Raw genomic sequence first — 14,641 nt, 5'->3', positions numbered from 1 at the left:
TTTGTGAAGAGTCCTTCCTGGGAGGGATTAGAACAGTGTGGGAAGGCAGATTTGTTAATTATGGCCAATTTCTATGGGGTTGTTGTATCTTACGCGTCAGGGGAAGCAGAGTTGCAACATGTGTTGGGTGAGAGGTTGGTGGAGATGAGGGTGTTACCTGCTCAAGCTGTTTCTGGTGCGGAGGAGACAAAGGCTGCTTTGGCGGCTGAGGCGGTGCTTGCTTCTCCGGGGGCGGAGACGAGGGCAGCGGAGGTTGCTGGCGTCCTCGCCGCCGATGCGGAGCGTGAGCGTGCCTCTGGGTTTCCTGTGGGCGGTGTGTCCACAGAGGAGCTCCGCCTAGCCCTCCGAATAAAGGAGGTTGAAACCAGAAACAAAGAGCTTGAGGTGCAGGCCATGCAGCTCCGTGTGAGAGCTCTGGAGCTAGAGCAAAGCACACCTGTGGTCTCCACCCCTCGAGCTAGTCACATATTCTCTGCTTCCGCTGGTAACGCTTTCGATATTAGCAATGAGACGAAGAGCGATATATCGTTGAGTACTGAAAGTAATCTGAAATTGTTTATTTATGTCACACTTGTGTGGCAAGTAACACCAACAGGAAGGACTGTCTAGTTTTTGTTTTTTTGTATTTGTTATTGTGTCTTGTAATCCCATATGGGATGGGCCACAGTGGTGGCATGACACGAAAATAAAATATTCATTCATTCATTCATTCATTCATTCATTCATTCATTAGCAAGCACATTGCATTGGTCCCCCCGTTTCGGGAGTCGGAGGTTGACTCCTATTTCAGCGCTTTCGAGCGGATCGCTGTGGCATTAAATTGGCCCAGGGAGTTTTGGTCACTCTTGCTGCAGTGCAAACTTGTTGGGAAAGCCCAGGAAGTTTGCACGAGTCTGACCATTGATCAGAGTTTAAACTACGAGTTGTTAAAAAAAACTGTGTTACAAGCGTATGAACTTGTGCCAGAAGCCTACAGGCAAAAATTCAGAAATAGGGAAAAAACTGCCAACCAGACTCATGTGGAGTTTGCGCGTGAGAAGAGTGTTTTGTTTGATAAGTGGTGTCACACGTGTAATGTTGCAACGTTGGCCGACATGAGAGAATTAATGTTACTCGAGGAATTTAAGAAGTGTCTTCCGGAACGAATTGTTGTTTATCTGAACGAGCAAAAAGTGGTGTCACTGTCGAACGGGGCGGTTCTGGCGGATGAGTTTGTTTTGACTCACAAAAGTGTCTTCACTGGGCCAGTCCGCAGTTTTAATTCTCCGCCAGATCAGCGAATGAGGTCCTCGACGTTTGCGCGTAGAAGTACACCAGTCCCCGCCGCTGGGGAGAACCGCGAGTGCTACTATTGTCATGAGCCAGGTCATCTAATTGCTGGGTGTCCTGTGCTCAAACGTAAAAATGTTAACCCTCATGAGGGTCCTGTCGGTGTGGGTTTTTTGAACGCGGTGCCCGAATTTGGAAAACAATCTCACGCGGTGCGGGATGCTGGAGTGCTTGGTGAGGTAGATCCCTGCTTCAGACCGTTCATCTCCCAGGGCTTCGTTTCATTGCCTGGCGAGGAAAAAGAGAAAGTGCCGGTGAAAATTCTCCGTGACACCGCTGCCTGTCATTCGTTTATGCTCAATAGTGTTTTGCCTCTCTCATCTAAAACCTCGTGTGAGTCTGATCTGTTGGTACGAGGCATTAGAATGAGTGTTGTAAAAGCGCCGCTGCACCGGGTGCAGTTGTCCTCGCCCCTAGTGACAGGGTGCGTAAAAGTCGCCGTTCGTCCGTCGTTCCCTATTAAAGGGGTTTCGTTCATTCTTGGAAATGATTTAGCTGGTGAGAATGTGTTTTCTTTCCCTGAACTCGTTTGTGCGCCCGACTAGGTTTGCTCTGCCTCTTCTGTGTCCAATGTGTGCCCTGTGTGCGCCCCGACGCGCGCACCGGTTCGTAATGTGGGTGACAACAGGTTTCTGTGTGAGAGTGTGTGCTATTGTTCTGCTTCACCCCGTGTAAAAAATGTGAAGGTGTCGGAAGGTGTGAATATTTCTGAACCATGTGTTGCGTTTGAGCCGTTGAGCCCGGTTGAAGTAAAAGGTCTGTGTTCCGAGTGTCCCGGTAAGATGTCGAGTGAATCTGATGAATCTGGTCGAAACAGAAAGTCGTGTGTCTGTCAGCTTTACCTTTCCAGGGCCCGTTTCTCCTCATCACCTGCTGCACCGGTGGTCTCTGTGCGTCCTGGTGCCACTGCTGCTCCGCTGTTCCGACTGGCTGATGATGGGTTGGTACAACATAATTGTTCACTGCCAGTTGCTCGTCCCCCGAACTCTGAGGTTTTAAGTGACCAGGAGTCCAAATTCTGCTTATTTCCTGCCACTCGGGCAGATGTTATTCAGCGGCTGGAAATTGATCCGTCGCTTTGTGTTAATCGCTGTCACTCTACTGTGTTACATCCCGACTTTGTCGGGAGGGGGTGCTGGTCCAGTAAGCAGCAGGCACCCAGTTTGGACCCGACGGAGCGGTCTCTGACGCAGCAGGAGGTGAGTTGCCGGTTTCCCGCTGGAGGGGGACCCCAGTGTGCCTGGCGCTGGGGCCGTCCTCCTGAGGAGGTATGAGCTTGGTGGTATGCATTACTTTGGCTATTTGTTCTTATAGTTCTTTTTGTCATTGTGTTTTTGTAGGAATTGGACATCGCAGGGGGGATGTCTAATTTTGGGTTGGGGGGTGTTACGACTGCCGTCGTTATCTGTTAAATGTGTGCAGGTGTGTATGTGGTGTGTCTGTCTCTCATCCCAGGTGGTGCTCGTTAGCCTCAAACTCCTCCCACTCCCGAGCGATTGGTGCCTGGTCCTCAGCCTGGTCGGGGATTGGCGCGTGGGTCTGGGGGCTTGGCATTTAAACTCCAGCTGAGCAGTCGGCGATGGGCAGAGCACGGCAGAAGACTCCTTTCCTTAACCCAACCAGCCACTTTTAGTTGTGTTCTTTTGTAGGGGTGGACCGCCATTTCAGTTATCAGTTTTCTCATGTTTTGTGGTTAGCCAGGGAGGGCAGTTTATGTTCTTTCCTTTTCTTTTCTTTGCAGGTCAGTTTGTCATTTTGAGTTTTTGATTCCTCTTTTGTTTGTTATGTTGGCCTGGGTCCACCCTGACGTCATCTCAGTTGTTTATATCTCCTTTATTTATTCTTGTATCAATAAATTACCAGTTATTTCCTATTTGAATCCTGGTGGCTGCTTTGAGTTCTGGGAAGAGGGTCTCGCATTCATGTTGCTCCTCAGAGACCCCTAGCTGGGGCGTAACAAATATGAATGATTAATATAATTGAACTTGATCATAATAATATACAGCACTGAACTGCAGAATTCAATTAAATATTTTTTTGGCCACTTTTAAAGGTGTACAGAAATGGCCGTTTGTCCTGTTTGTCGCGCCGAGTTGTCACGAGCTGCAACACGAGTTTACCCGAGTAAGGAAAACGAATTTGATTGGTCGTTATCGAGCGGGCAGGATATTCAAAGCTTGGGGCGTGACCGAGCTCCGTGTGTGCGTGTCTCAGACGTTTGAATGACGGATGACGGATCCAATATCAGTGGCTGATGAATCGTGTACAGGCTGACGTATAATCCGTGCGCCTGCATTATCCAATGCAGAAAAAAAAAACACACTTTCATCCCGGATTTACTCAAAAATAGAATTTTGCACAAAGTTTGGCCTACATCGTCTGAAAGATGAGTTATTACATTAATTTTATGATCCAGAGTGGGCTCAATTTTATTTTCTGTACACCTTTAAGGCCTTTACACACTGGGGACCTGATGAATAAACGACACGCTTCGCCACACATCCTCCTTCATTTTGTTATCTTTGTTAAGTTTGTGTGCCTTGTCAAACAAGACAATGTGGTGATCATAGACTGTTATACAGAGATGGTGAGAGATACAGGATGTTTAGCTACATTGTTGTCATATTTTTAAATTATTTTTCTAATAATTTCAGCTCAATAGCTTTCAGGTCATGTGACCTAATGTCTCAGAATCAGTGCAGGATCATACTAGTACTACACTACACTTAATTAAGATACAGCCACATTTTATAGTAGTCCTCATATTTTTTATTTTAATCTCTCTTTAAAAAACAAAACAAAAAACATTTGTGTTCAATAGCTTCCCGTCATATGATGACCTAATGGCTCAAAATTGATGCCCAGCTGTACTACACTGGCTGGTTGAGATACAGCCACTTTTATTGCATTTTATTGCATTCATCATATATTGGATCATATTAAAACATCTCTTTTTATTGCCTTTGCCGTGTATTTGCCATAAAGGCTGCAGTAGACAGAACAGGCTGAATGAAGCTGCAGCTGAGTATCTGACTACCTCCTGCTCCGTCTTCATCGTCCTCTTCCCCTCCTACGGCAGGTCATATCACCTCGTATAACTTTATGATTAAACTTTGATCCAACACCTTTAGACTTTCTGTCATTTTGGTGAAATGCAGCGGAGAGACACCAACGACGTCTCCACCTGTTAAACAGTAAGTTTAAGTTTATGTTAATGTTAATGTTAATGTCAGAAGTCTGAGGTGAAATGGCAGGAAAACAACAAAGACGGTTCAGCTCGTTCTAAGAAATTAAACGACATTGTGTTGAGTCATCATCGCAGTTTTGAATCGACTTGTTTCTGCTGTGTAGGCAAGCTACTTTGCCACATTTGTCTAACTTTTTTTCCCGAAGTTATGATAAACTATGAGAGCAAATTTGGCTGTCTAGCCATGTTTTTAGATGCTAGTGAATGAGCTTAAACTGCATTCACATGGAGTCGCGGCAGATGGCAGACGGCAAACCGGATGTCATGTTAGTGGATGAGAGAACGACGGTAAAACTTGGAAGAGGCGGGCAATAAATACTACCGTCGCCGGCAATGGCAAACGGCAATGCCGTCCAGAGTTAAAATATTTTAACTTTTGCCGTCTGCCGCGATGGTATCCTCACTATGTTGAATTTATTATGTTTTGTGTTTTGAGTTTATGATGAGTATATTGACGTTGCCAAAGCAGCATTGTGCCGTGCCGTTGGACAGTTTGTTTGTTTTTACTGTTCCGTCCAGCGGCATTTGCTGTTTACCGTCTGCCGGACTCCATGTGAACGCAGCATAAAGTAGGCAACTCACGTATACAAATCCATACAACTTCAATCAGACAGTGGGCAAGCAACAAAGAATGAGCAGATACACAGTGAATGTTTTTTCTTTTCTTTTCTACAGGTGAAATGGATGAACTGAATCCATCAGAGCTTGACCTCAAGGACGGAGGAGACACTCAGAGACAATGGAAGACAGAAAGTGATGGAGGCAAGGGACGAGGTAAACAAACAACATGTTCTTTGGTTTTTACAGTGGAATCTACAGACTCAATTTAACATCACTAATCATTAAAATGGCATACAGTTATAACACATTATTTTATAAATATGTTGTGTATAATATAATTTTGTATATGTTTGTGCACCAATACACCATTTTGTTATTTCTTTATGTAAATGTTCACCGTTTTAGAGATGTGTTCAGTTGACCCTTCACAGATAAAAGTCCAGAATAAAAAATTTGTTGTTTTCTGTTTCCATTAAAGGTGAAAGACACAAGAGAGCAGATGGAGGAAGAACGTCTGGTCTGGTCAGCAGTGACCTGCAAGATGTGTGAGTAGACCTATTAGAAAATATGAATGATAATATGATATTTAATTTTATTATATTATTACTACTCAAATATACAAATGGTAATATGGTAGATGATAAATAACGTTATCCACTGCTCCATGGATTGATTTATCACTGGCTTCGTTGGAAACAAATGGCCGGGAGAAAGGTTAGCAAAACAAAAGAAAAGTGACCAGACTTGCATAGTTCCTCTTTAAATATGTAGATTTCAAATGTTTTTTAAAAAGTTCAGAGAACTTCTCTTACAACTTCTTAAATATAGAGTCAACATGAAAATATCACGCCTCAACAAACAACTGAACACATCTCATGTTGATCGGCCTTCCCACTCCTCTCTTTCCCACTAGGGCAGTGGGGAGGCTCATTGCTGTGGATCCTAGCCCCCAGTCATTGTAATTTCCTTTTGCTGCAATTGCTTTGTTGCACAGATCTAGTTTTATGGTTGGACTATGATCTTATTACGGTCTTATATGGTTTTGTTATTGTTTTTTTGTTATGACCCTATCATGTCCTCCAGTCGGAGTCAGAACTCGCTGCTATTTTCATGGTCACTTTAATTTCCTTCTGCTGCTATTTTTTTTGTTGCACCTAGTTTTAGGGTTGGACTATGGACTTATGGTCTTATGTGGTTTTATTATGACAGTAAGTTTTTTATGATGTTCTTACTATGATCTTATTTATTACAGTAAGTTGCTTATTTTATGTTTTTTATGACATCTTGCTAAGTTTATTTGTTTATTTCTAGGATCCCTATTTCTTCTTAGGGTCCTCAATGGAATTTTATTGCACTGCACTGATGCGAAATTTCCTTACGGGACTTGTAAAGTTTACCTCACCTTACCTTATTAAGAGTTCCTGTTGAAAATGTGTCTACATTAAATGAATCATATGAGGAATCCAAAGGATTAAATACGTTTTCCAGGATGCTTGGTGGTTGAGTGGTTAGAGCTCATCCCATATTGTAAAGTCTGCCCCTAAGCAGTGATCACTGGTTGAACTTCTTCTGACTGAGACAGTGTCATTCCCTCGGTGTCTCTCTCTGCTTTCCTGTCTCTCCTCACTGTCCTATCCAAAAACGGACGGACAGGTGCGTTGGATAAGACCTGCGTGGTCGAGAAACATAAGAAAAGGCTCCCGCATACTGTCATCACTTGCATAGATCTCTTGAGCTGAACAACGTTTCAGTCCAGAGACAGGTTAGGTCTCAGGACCGAAACGTTGTTGTGTGCTGACAGTGATGACAGTGTGCAGGAGCCTTTTCTTAATATTTGTCGCTTGGAATTTCATGTCGACGGGCGCTGCAAACAGGAAATGACACGTTTTAGCTCACAAGAGGACCGGAGGAGGAGCAGTGAGTTTCCTAGCAACAGATAGAAACAAACGTCCAACACACAGTTCACAAGTGGATTGGACTACACAAGAAAAGCCTGATCGTTCAGCAGAAGGAATACAATTATGAAAGAAAGAAAGTGATGAGACAAGACATATTTGTGTTGTTTTTCCTCAGTGAAGAACTGAAAGCTGAAATCAGACTGAGGACAGACTCAGGTGTTGCATTACTGCTGATATGAGGAGGGTGTGTTTTTACTTGTAATGTAATATTGAACCTTGCAGCGCGACTGATGTTTGCGGCGGCCTCTCTCAGTGAATATTCAGTGCTTTCATGTGTTAGTGGAACGACTGGTATTGTTAAGGTTCAGGGTCAAGGGATGGATTACAGTGCAGACTCAGACTGAGTGGGAAACAAACTCAACTGGGTAACTGGAGAGGTGGTCAAAAGGAGGCCGAAGTGCGAGAGACTGGACTGGGGATGGTTCTGGATGGAGACGGGGCTGGGGGCGGCTGGGATGGCTCTGGGTGCCATTGATCCTAGGACAGGGGAACAGAGTGAGCTCATGGGTTTGATACTGAGAAAAAATTGTAAACCAATGCTAGTGAATTTTAAAGGAGGATACATGTTTGATCTTGTCCTTGGTTACAGAGTCCAACCAGCAGCAGCAGCATCTTCATGTCCCAGTGGAGTCTCTCTAAAGAGCGACCACTCCATGAGAAATCCTCTGAAGTTCAGCGGAGACGAGGTTCCTCCTGATGAACGGTGAGAAGGACAACGTGTCCTCCAACGCTGAATAAAATATTTCTGTAAAACATCACTGTCAGTGTGAGATCTTCCTGTGTTTTCAGTCTGCACATGTATTTACAGATGGACACACTCAGGAGCTTCCAGTGACCAGACTGCTTCAAGTCAGACCCTGAACCAAAAGGTGGGTGTATTTAAAGAAAGGAGCTCTGTAGCTCTGTGGGGGGGTTGGCCTCCTGCTATGTGCACTCTGTATAACAGATAGCTGCTGCCAGCAGACCTGACAAAGACAAAGATACAGTACTGTTTTCTTCACTGAATTCTCCATTGATCATGGAAAATATTATTAAACTAAAATGTCTTTATTTCAGGATTTTGAGGACAAAGTTTCAGAATTCATGAAATCAAACATGATGAGAGTTTGGAACATCCTCAGTTCCAGTGGCGAATGTAAGGGAGGCACAGAAAAGGAGGAGGAGGTCAATGAAGAACTGATTGAGTTAAAAACTGGAGCCAAAGAAGGATTTCTACAGATTGTCCTACTTGTTTTGAAGACCATGAAACAAGATGCTTATGTCACCCTCCTTCAGCAAAGTAAGATATAAGAGATGCTATTGAAAAATTAACAGGAAGTGTATGTGTGTGAGTTCAGAGTCATATATTTCCACCAAATTTCTAAATTTACTTACAGAAAATATTGCAGAACAGAAAGCCAGCCATCCTCTGCAGTTTTGTGGGATCGTTTAGTGATTTATGGGCAAAGAACTTGTACATTGTATTTGGTCAACCTGATCTTACTAAGACCTTTGCGATGCTGAATTGCATGGTGAAATTTACAATTAGGAAGTTGTCTTAATTCAAGCACACATCATCCAAATTATAGGACGGACAGACAGACGGACAGACAGACAGACAGACAGACAGACAGACAGACAGACAGACAGACAGACAGACAGACAGACAGACAGACAGAGACAGACAGATAGAGTAGTTTTTTTTGAATATCGCTACTGACAAATCTTTCTTCCCTTAGGGTTTTGTGGAGAACTCAACGTGTATCAGCAGAAACATAAATCCTCTATGATGAGGGCATATGAGTACATGTCTGAAGGGATTAGATATGAGGGAAATGTCATACCCTTCAATAAAATATACACAGAACTCTACCTACTTGATGGAGGCATCAGAAAAATCAATAGTGAACATGAGGTGAGACAAACTGAGAAGGCCATCAACCGACCAAGGTCAGTAGAAACACCAATCAAGTGTGATGACATCTTCAAGCCCTTACTCGAACATGGGAAACCAATCCGAGCAGTTCTCACCCAGGGGATCGCAGGCATCGGTAAAACTGTCCTGGCACAGAAGTTCATGCTGGACTGGTCCGAGGACAAGGCCAATCAGGACATCCAGCTCCTGTTTTCACTTCCTTTTAGGGAGCTGAATTTACTCAGAGAGGAGGAAACAAGTCTGATGGAGCTTCTGTATGTCCTCACTCCAGGCCTGAGAGAATCTGGACTCAAAGACCTGAAGATGTACAAAGTCCTGTTTGTACTGGATGGTCTTGATGAATGCAGACTGGATCTGGATTTTAATGGAAACAAGAGATGTTGTGATGCTACACAGGTGGCCTCAGTAGATGTGCTGCTAACAAACCTCATTGCAGGTAATCTGCTACCAAAAGCCAGTGTGTGGATCACTACCCGACCGGCTGCAGCCGGCTGCATCCCTCCACAGTATGTTGACCGGGTGACTGAGATACGAGGCTTCAGTGACCAACAGAAGGCGCAGTACTTCCACAAGAAAATTGCTGATGAAAACTTGGCCAAAACAGTAGTCACTCACATCAAGTCAACAAGAAGTCTCCACATCATGTGCCATGTGCCGGTGTTCTGCTGGATTTCCTCCATTGTCCTGGAAAAAGTGTTTGCCAGTGCAGGAGGAGGGAAGATGCCAAAGACACTGACTCAGATGTACATCCACTTCCTGGCACACCAGACCACACAGATGCAAGACAAGTACTGCAAAGAGCAAAAACTGGATCCTGAACACACTTACAAGATGATTATGTCCCTTGGGAAGTTGGCCTTCGAGCAGTTGCAGAAAGGCAACCTGATCTTCTATGAGGAGGATCTTAGAGAGTGTGGGATTGATGTCAAAGAGGCATCTATCTACTCAGGGGTCTGCACTCAGGTCTTCAAGGAAGAGTCCTGGTTGCAGCACCAAGTCTTCTGCTTTGTCCATCTGTCTGTCCAAGAGTTTCTTGCAGCCCTATTTGTCCATGTGACGTACAAGGTCAGTGGTGTAAACCTGATGATCAAGGAATCTGGAGAATCACCCAAAGCAAAGTCTGTGTCCGACATACACAAAGCAGCAGTGGACAGTGCTTTAGAAAGCGACAATGGCCACCTGGATCTCTTCCTGCGTTTCCTCCTCGGACTCTCTCTGGACTCCAGTCAGGATCTGCTCAGAGGCCTGAAGATAAAGGTCCAAACCTGTGACTCTCAGAGTCATGAGGAAACCATCAAGTACATTAAAGACAGAATCCAGCAGAGTCCTCACCCTGACAGGTGTATAAATCTCTTCCACTGTCTGAGCGAGTTGAACGATGACTCTCTGGTGGAGGAGATCCAGAAGTACTTGGACTCAGGCCGAGACTCGGGTACAGATGAGTTCTCTTCAACTCAGTGGGCAGCTCTGGTCTTTGTGTTGCTGACCTCTCAGGAGAATCTGGAGCTGTTTGAACTGACGAAGTACTCCAGGAATGAAGAAGGTCTTCAGAGGCTCCTCCCGGTCCTCAAAGCATCCAAATCAGCAAAGCAAGTGTCTCTCCAAATCTCCCCATGACAAATCATATGAGTGTTTGTTAAACCTTAAGCCTTAAGCACAACTTTCAAACTCAGTGTTGTAGATGACTGATGACTTGCAGATGATGCTATACAAACCTGAAGTCTTTTGTCTTTGTCCATCAGGTTGAATGACTGTGGACTCAGTGCAACCTGCTGCCAGGCGCTGTCCTCCGCTCTCAGCTCAGCATCAGAGCTGTGTGATTTAGACTTAAGTGACAATAATTTACAAGACTCTGGAGTTAAGCTCCTCTGTCCCGGACTCCAGAGTCCACACTGCAGACTGAAGACACTCATGTGAGCAACATGTATTTTCTGGATCTCTTCCGGTCCCTAATACTTTCTTACTGGTAGGTATAGATCATTGTGTTTTTTGCCGGCCCCTTTCTTCTGACGTAACCAACTTGATGACTCCCAGATGGTTTATACCAAACGTAAGCCCCTTTTCCACTGGTCAGAAAACCTGCTAACACAACAACAGAAAAAATGCTTAATTGCCATTGGTTTGAACAGAACATCTATATGAACTCAATCTTCCTTCCTGGGTTTACCCATGTTTAGAAAAAACCTGTGTACACCCACTGATGTCAGTTGAAAAGGGGGGATAATATCAACTCATGGTCCCTCCAAGATTTATCCTAATGACTTCTCTGCTTGTCCATTCAGACTTAACAGATGTGGTCTCACCCAGAGATGCTGTGAACAGCTGGCTTCAGTCCTCAGCTGTTCCTCATCACAGCTTCAGGAGCTGGACCTGAGCGACAATTACATTGGAGACGAGGGAGTGCAGCGACTCAGCATCGGACTGGGAAATGAGTCCTGTAAACTGGAAACACTCAGGTAACGTTACTCTGGAACAGTGGTTGTCCCTCACCATGACTCTGTCCTGAAACACTCAGCTTTCCCTCTTAACATTTTAGTAGCTTTTGTTTGAGTCTAATTTGAATTCTGCCTCTCACCAGGTTGTCGTTTTGCTGCGTCACGGAGAGAGGTTGTGGTTTCTTGACTTCAGCAGTAAAGTCCAACTCCTCCTACCTGAAAGAGATTGACCTGAGCTACAATCACCTGGGAGAGTCTGGAGTGAAGCTCATCTCTGAAGCTCTGGAGGAGGGGCCATGGGGATCAGCAAAACTGAGGTAAAAACAAAAACAAAAAAACACACACAATCAATGTTTCACTACATCACAAGTGAATATCATTAGAAATCCTCTGCACTCTGGCAGACCTGCAAACCTGTTTGCATTTTGCATAGCAGGTAGAACATTTGAAAAAAAAAAATAGGCTGGTACGATTCGCCTCTTTAAACTATGCTCAAAGCTGCTGACATCTGTGAGTTCTGTGAGAAATGTGCACGTGCAATACTCATGTCTGACAACACGATGCAGCAGTGTGGTGGTGAAGCAGTTTCCACCAATTATCGTAGAGTAGCGGAGAATAACGAGTCTGCCGAACCTATAGCATTATAGCCCCGCTCCCATCCTTCCTGCCTCCTGCCCTCTGCTTCCCTCCCTGTTCCCTGTGCCCCCCGCATCAGATAAAAAGCCAAACTGTGTGTGTGTGTGTGTGTGTGTGTGTGTGTGTGTGTGTGTGTGTGTGTGTGTGTGTGTGTGTGTGTGTGTGTGTGTGTGTGTGTGTGTGTGTGTGTGTGTGTGTGTGTGTGTGTCAGCAAACCTGACAACTTTTGATAACGGTACTTTCACAGTAAAAAATAAAAAAAATACAACATCGAGCCGCACGACAAGTGGTACTCAAATTATTTTGCTAGGTTGGCAGGTCTGCTCTGGTCTGATCCCATAGAGGATCCTCATCACAGCAGCCTGGGTTCTAATCCAACCCACGGTCCTTATTCCCTGTCTCTCTCACTGTCCTATCATACTGTAGTAAAAAGCCCAACATATACAGTATCTTAAAAAAAGAAACCCATTTTGTCCCTTTGCAAACACTTAAATTTGTGTTCATGCTGTCTGTACCTTTGTACCACCAGAGTCGACCGCAATGCAGAATGCTGGCTAAAACTTGGACTGACTAAATGTAAGTTAAAATATTCTATCGTGATGTAACACACACAATGACCAGTGATGGTGACAGTGTTGATCATAAGGAGAAACTGTGGTCCAGTTTACACCTGCTGTCTCAGTCAACTGGACTTGGATGTAGATACTTGAAGACTTGAAGAGGGTATGAGTTGACAATGAAACTTTGACAGATGATGTCAGTAGAGTAGGGTTAGGGTTAGAAAGTAAAGTAAAAAGTAGGGACCTTTAGAGGATGTCAGTAGAGTAGGTGGTCCTTCAGTGGATAACAGTAGAGTGGACCAGAATTGTATAGGTTGATGGACAAGCTACAGTATTTTTTGTATTTTGTTGTATTTTTATTTAGCACATAAAAGATGTATAAAACAGCATATTAAAAAAGTGGAACGACAACGACAAGAGACATACAAAGTATACAGTAGATAAAGCAAATGTGCAGGAGAAACCAAAAAAACCCCTAAGGGCTTGTCAAGTGGTCCTCCATAAGACAAACATTCAACATAAATTTAGAATGAAAAAACAACATAAAACAATTAAAAAAGAGAAAATCAATATTGTGTGGATATTCAGGATAAACATTTGACATTCAGCGGAAGTTCAGTTTACCATCATGTGAAAAACAAAACAATTAGAAAAGGAGAGAGAGAAAAACAAAAATGATGTAAAAAGTATGTGGAATTATGAATCGCTCAATTGGGCCAATAGAAAGTGAATTATTTGTTTCTTAAATGAATTTATACTTGTGCAGTTTCTAAGGTGGATTGGTAGTGCATTCCAAAAATGCGGACCTCTAAATCTGATTGAGAACTGAGAAAAAGTAGACTTAAAAAAGGTGGGATGAAGATTATTTGCTGATCTAGTGTTGAAATTATGAATCTGGGAATTTAACTGAAATACAGTTTGGAAACAAATTGGGAGTAACTTGTGTATAGATTGATAAACAAAAATACATATTTGAAAAGTATTTACAGCAAAAACAGGAAGAATACTTAGGGATTGAAACAGAGGTGTGGATCTAGTAAATCTGCTAGAAAATGTTATCATTTTGATGAATCGCTTTTGTAAAACGAGAATACAGTTGAGAGAGCTCTTGAAAGTGCTTGCCCAAATAATATTACAATATGAAATGAAAGGATAGATCATCGTATAATATAAATTAATCAAGATTTTACCAGGCAGGAGATGACGTATTCTTCTGATAACTCCAATATTCTTAGCAATCTTGTTAGAAATAGACAGAATGTGACTCTTCCAAGTAAGATTTAAGTAGGTTAAAGACTTAGGACAGGTTTTCAACCTTGGTTGTGGGCAGATTTGAACCAGAAACCATAACAAAAATGTTTGTGGTGGATGATATTAGACTATTATTATTTCTAATTTGATCTCTTCCTCTTGCCTCAGATGCATGTGAGCTCACACTGGATATGAACACCGCCCACAAACTCCTCATTATCTCTGATGGGAACCGAAAAGCTGCCCAGGGTATGGAGCAGCAGCCGTATCCCGACCACCCAGACAGATTTGACTACTGGCCCCAAGTCCTGACCCAGCAGAGCCTGAGCAGCCGCTGCTATTGGGAGGTGGAGTGGGGAGGGAACTGGGCCGTGATCGGGGCGGCCTACAAGAGCATCGGTCGCAAGGGTGACACCACCAGTGACTGTATGATAGGACACTACAAGATGTCCTGGGCTCTGCATTGTTCTGGTCAGAAGTACACTGCATATCACAACGACAAGGACTTTGCAGTTGCCGTTCGCTCCGCTGGCAGCCACAGGGTGGCGTTGTATCTGGACTGGGAGGCTGGCATCCTGTCCTTCTACAGAGTCTCTCCTGGAAGGTCACTGACACATCTCCACACCTTCTTCACCGAGTTCACTGAGCCTGTGTACCCAGGGTTTAGAGTCTGGGACCCCGGCTGCTCTATCACACTGTGTCAGCTGAGCGAGACTACAGCCACAGTAATCTTCTCCACCATGTTTTGA

General features: G+C 43.9%; 1 protein-coding gene across 1 annotated transcript; it reads left to right on the top strand.

The window, feature by feature from the left end:
* Window positions 1-144: 144 nt before the first annotated feature.
* On the top strand, window positions 145-14,641 carry LOC310999813 (NACHT, LRR and PYD domains-containing protein 3-like; the record flags this gene model as incomplete). Its single annotated transcript, XM_083990379.1, has 12 exons — window positions 145-484; window positions 5,252-5,350; window positions 5,616-5,682; window positions 7,685-7,798; window positions 7,904-7,964; window positions 8,152-8,374; window positions 8,814-10,605; window positions 10,753-10,923; window positions 11,293-11,466; window positions 11,589-11,762; window positions 12,611-12,657; window positions 14,061-14,641. 12 exons carry the CDS (start codon window positions 145-147, stop codon window positions 14,639-14,641), a joined length of 3,843 nt encoding a protein of 1,280 aa, XP_083846505.1.

Source organism: Trachurus trachurus (genome assembly GCF_905171665.1).
Source record: "Trachurus trachurus genome assembly, chromosome: 16".
Taxonomy (NCBI): domain Eukaryota; kingdom Metazoa; phylum Chordata; class Actinopteri; order Carangiformes; family Carangidae; genus Trachurus; species Trachurus trachurus.
Note: the sequence above shows the minus strand (reverse complement) of the source record. Positions and strands in the feature narration are given on the sequence as shown.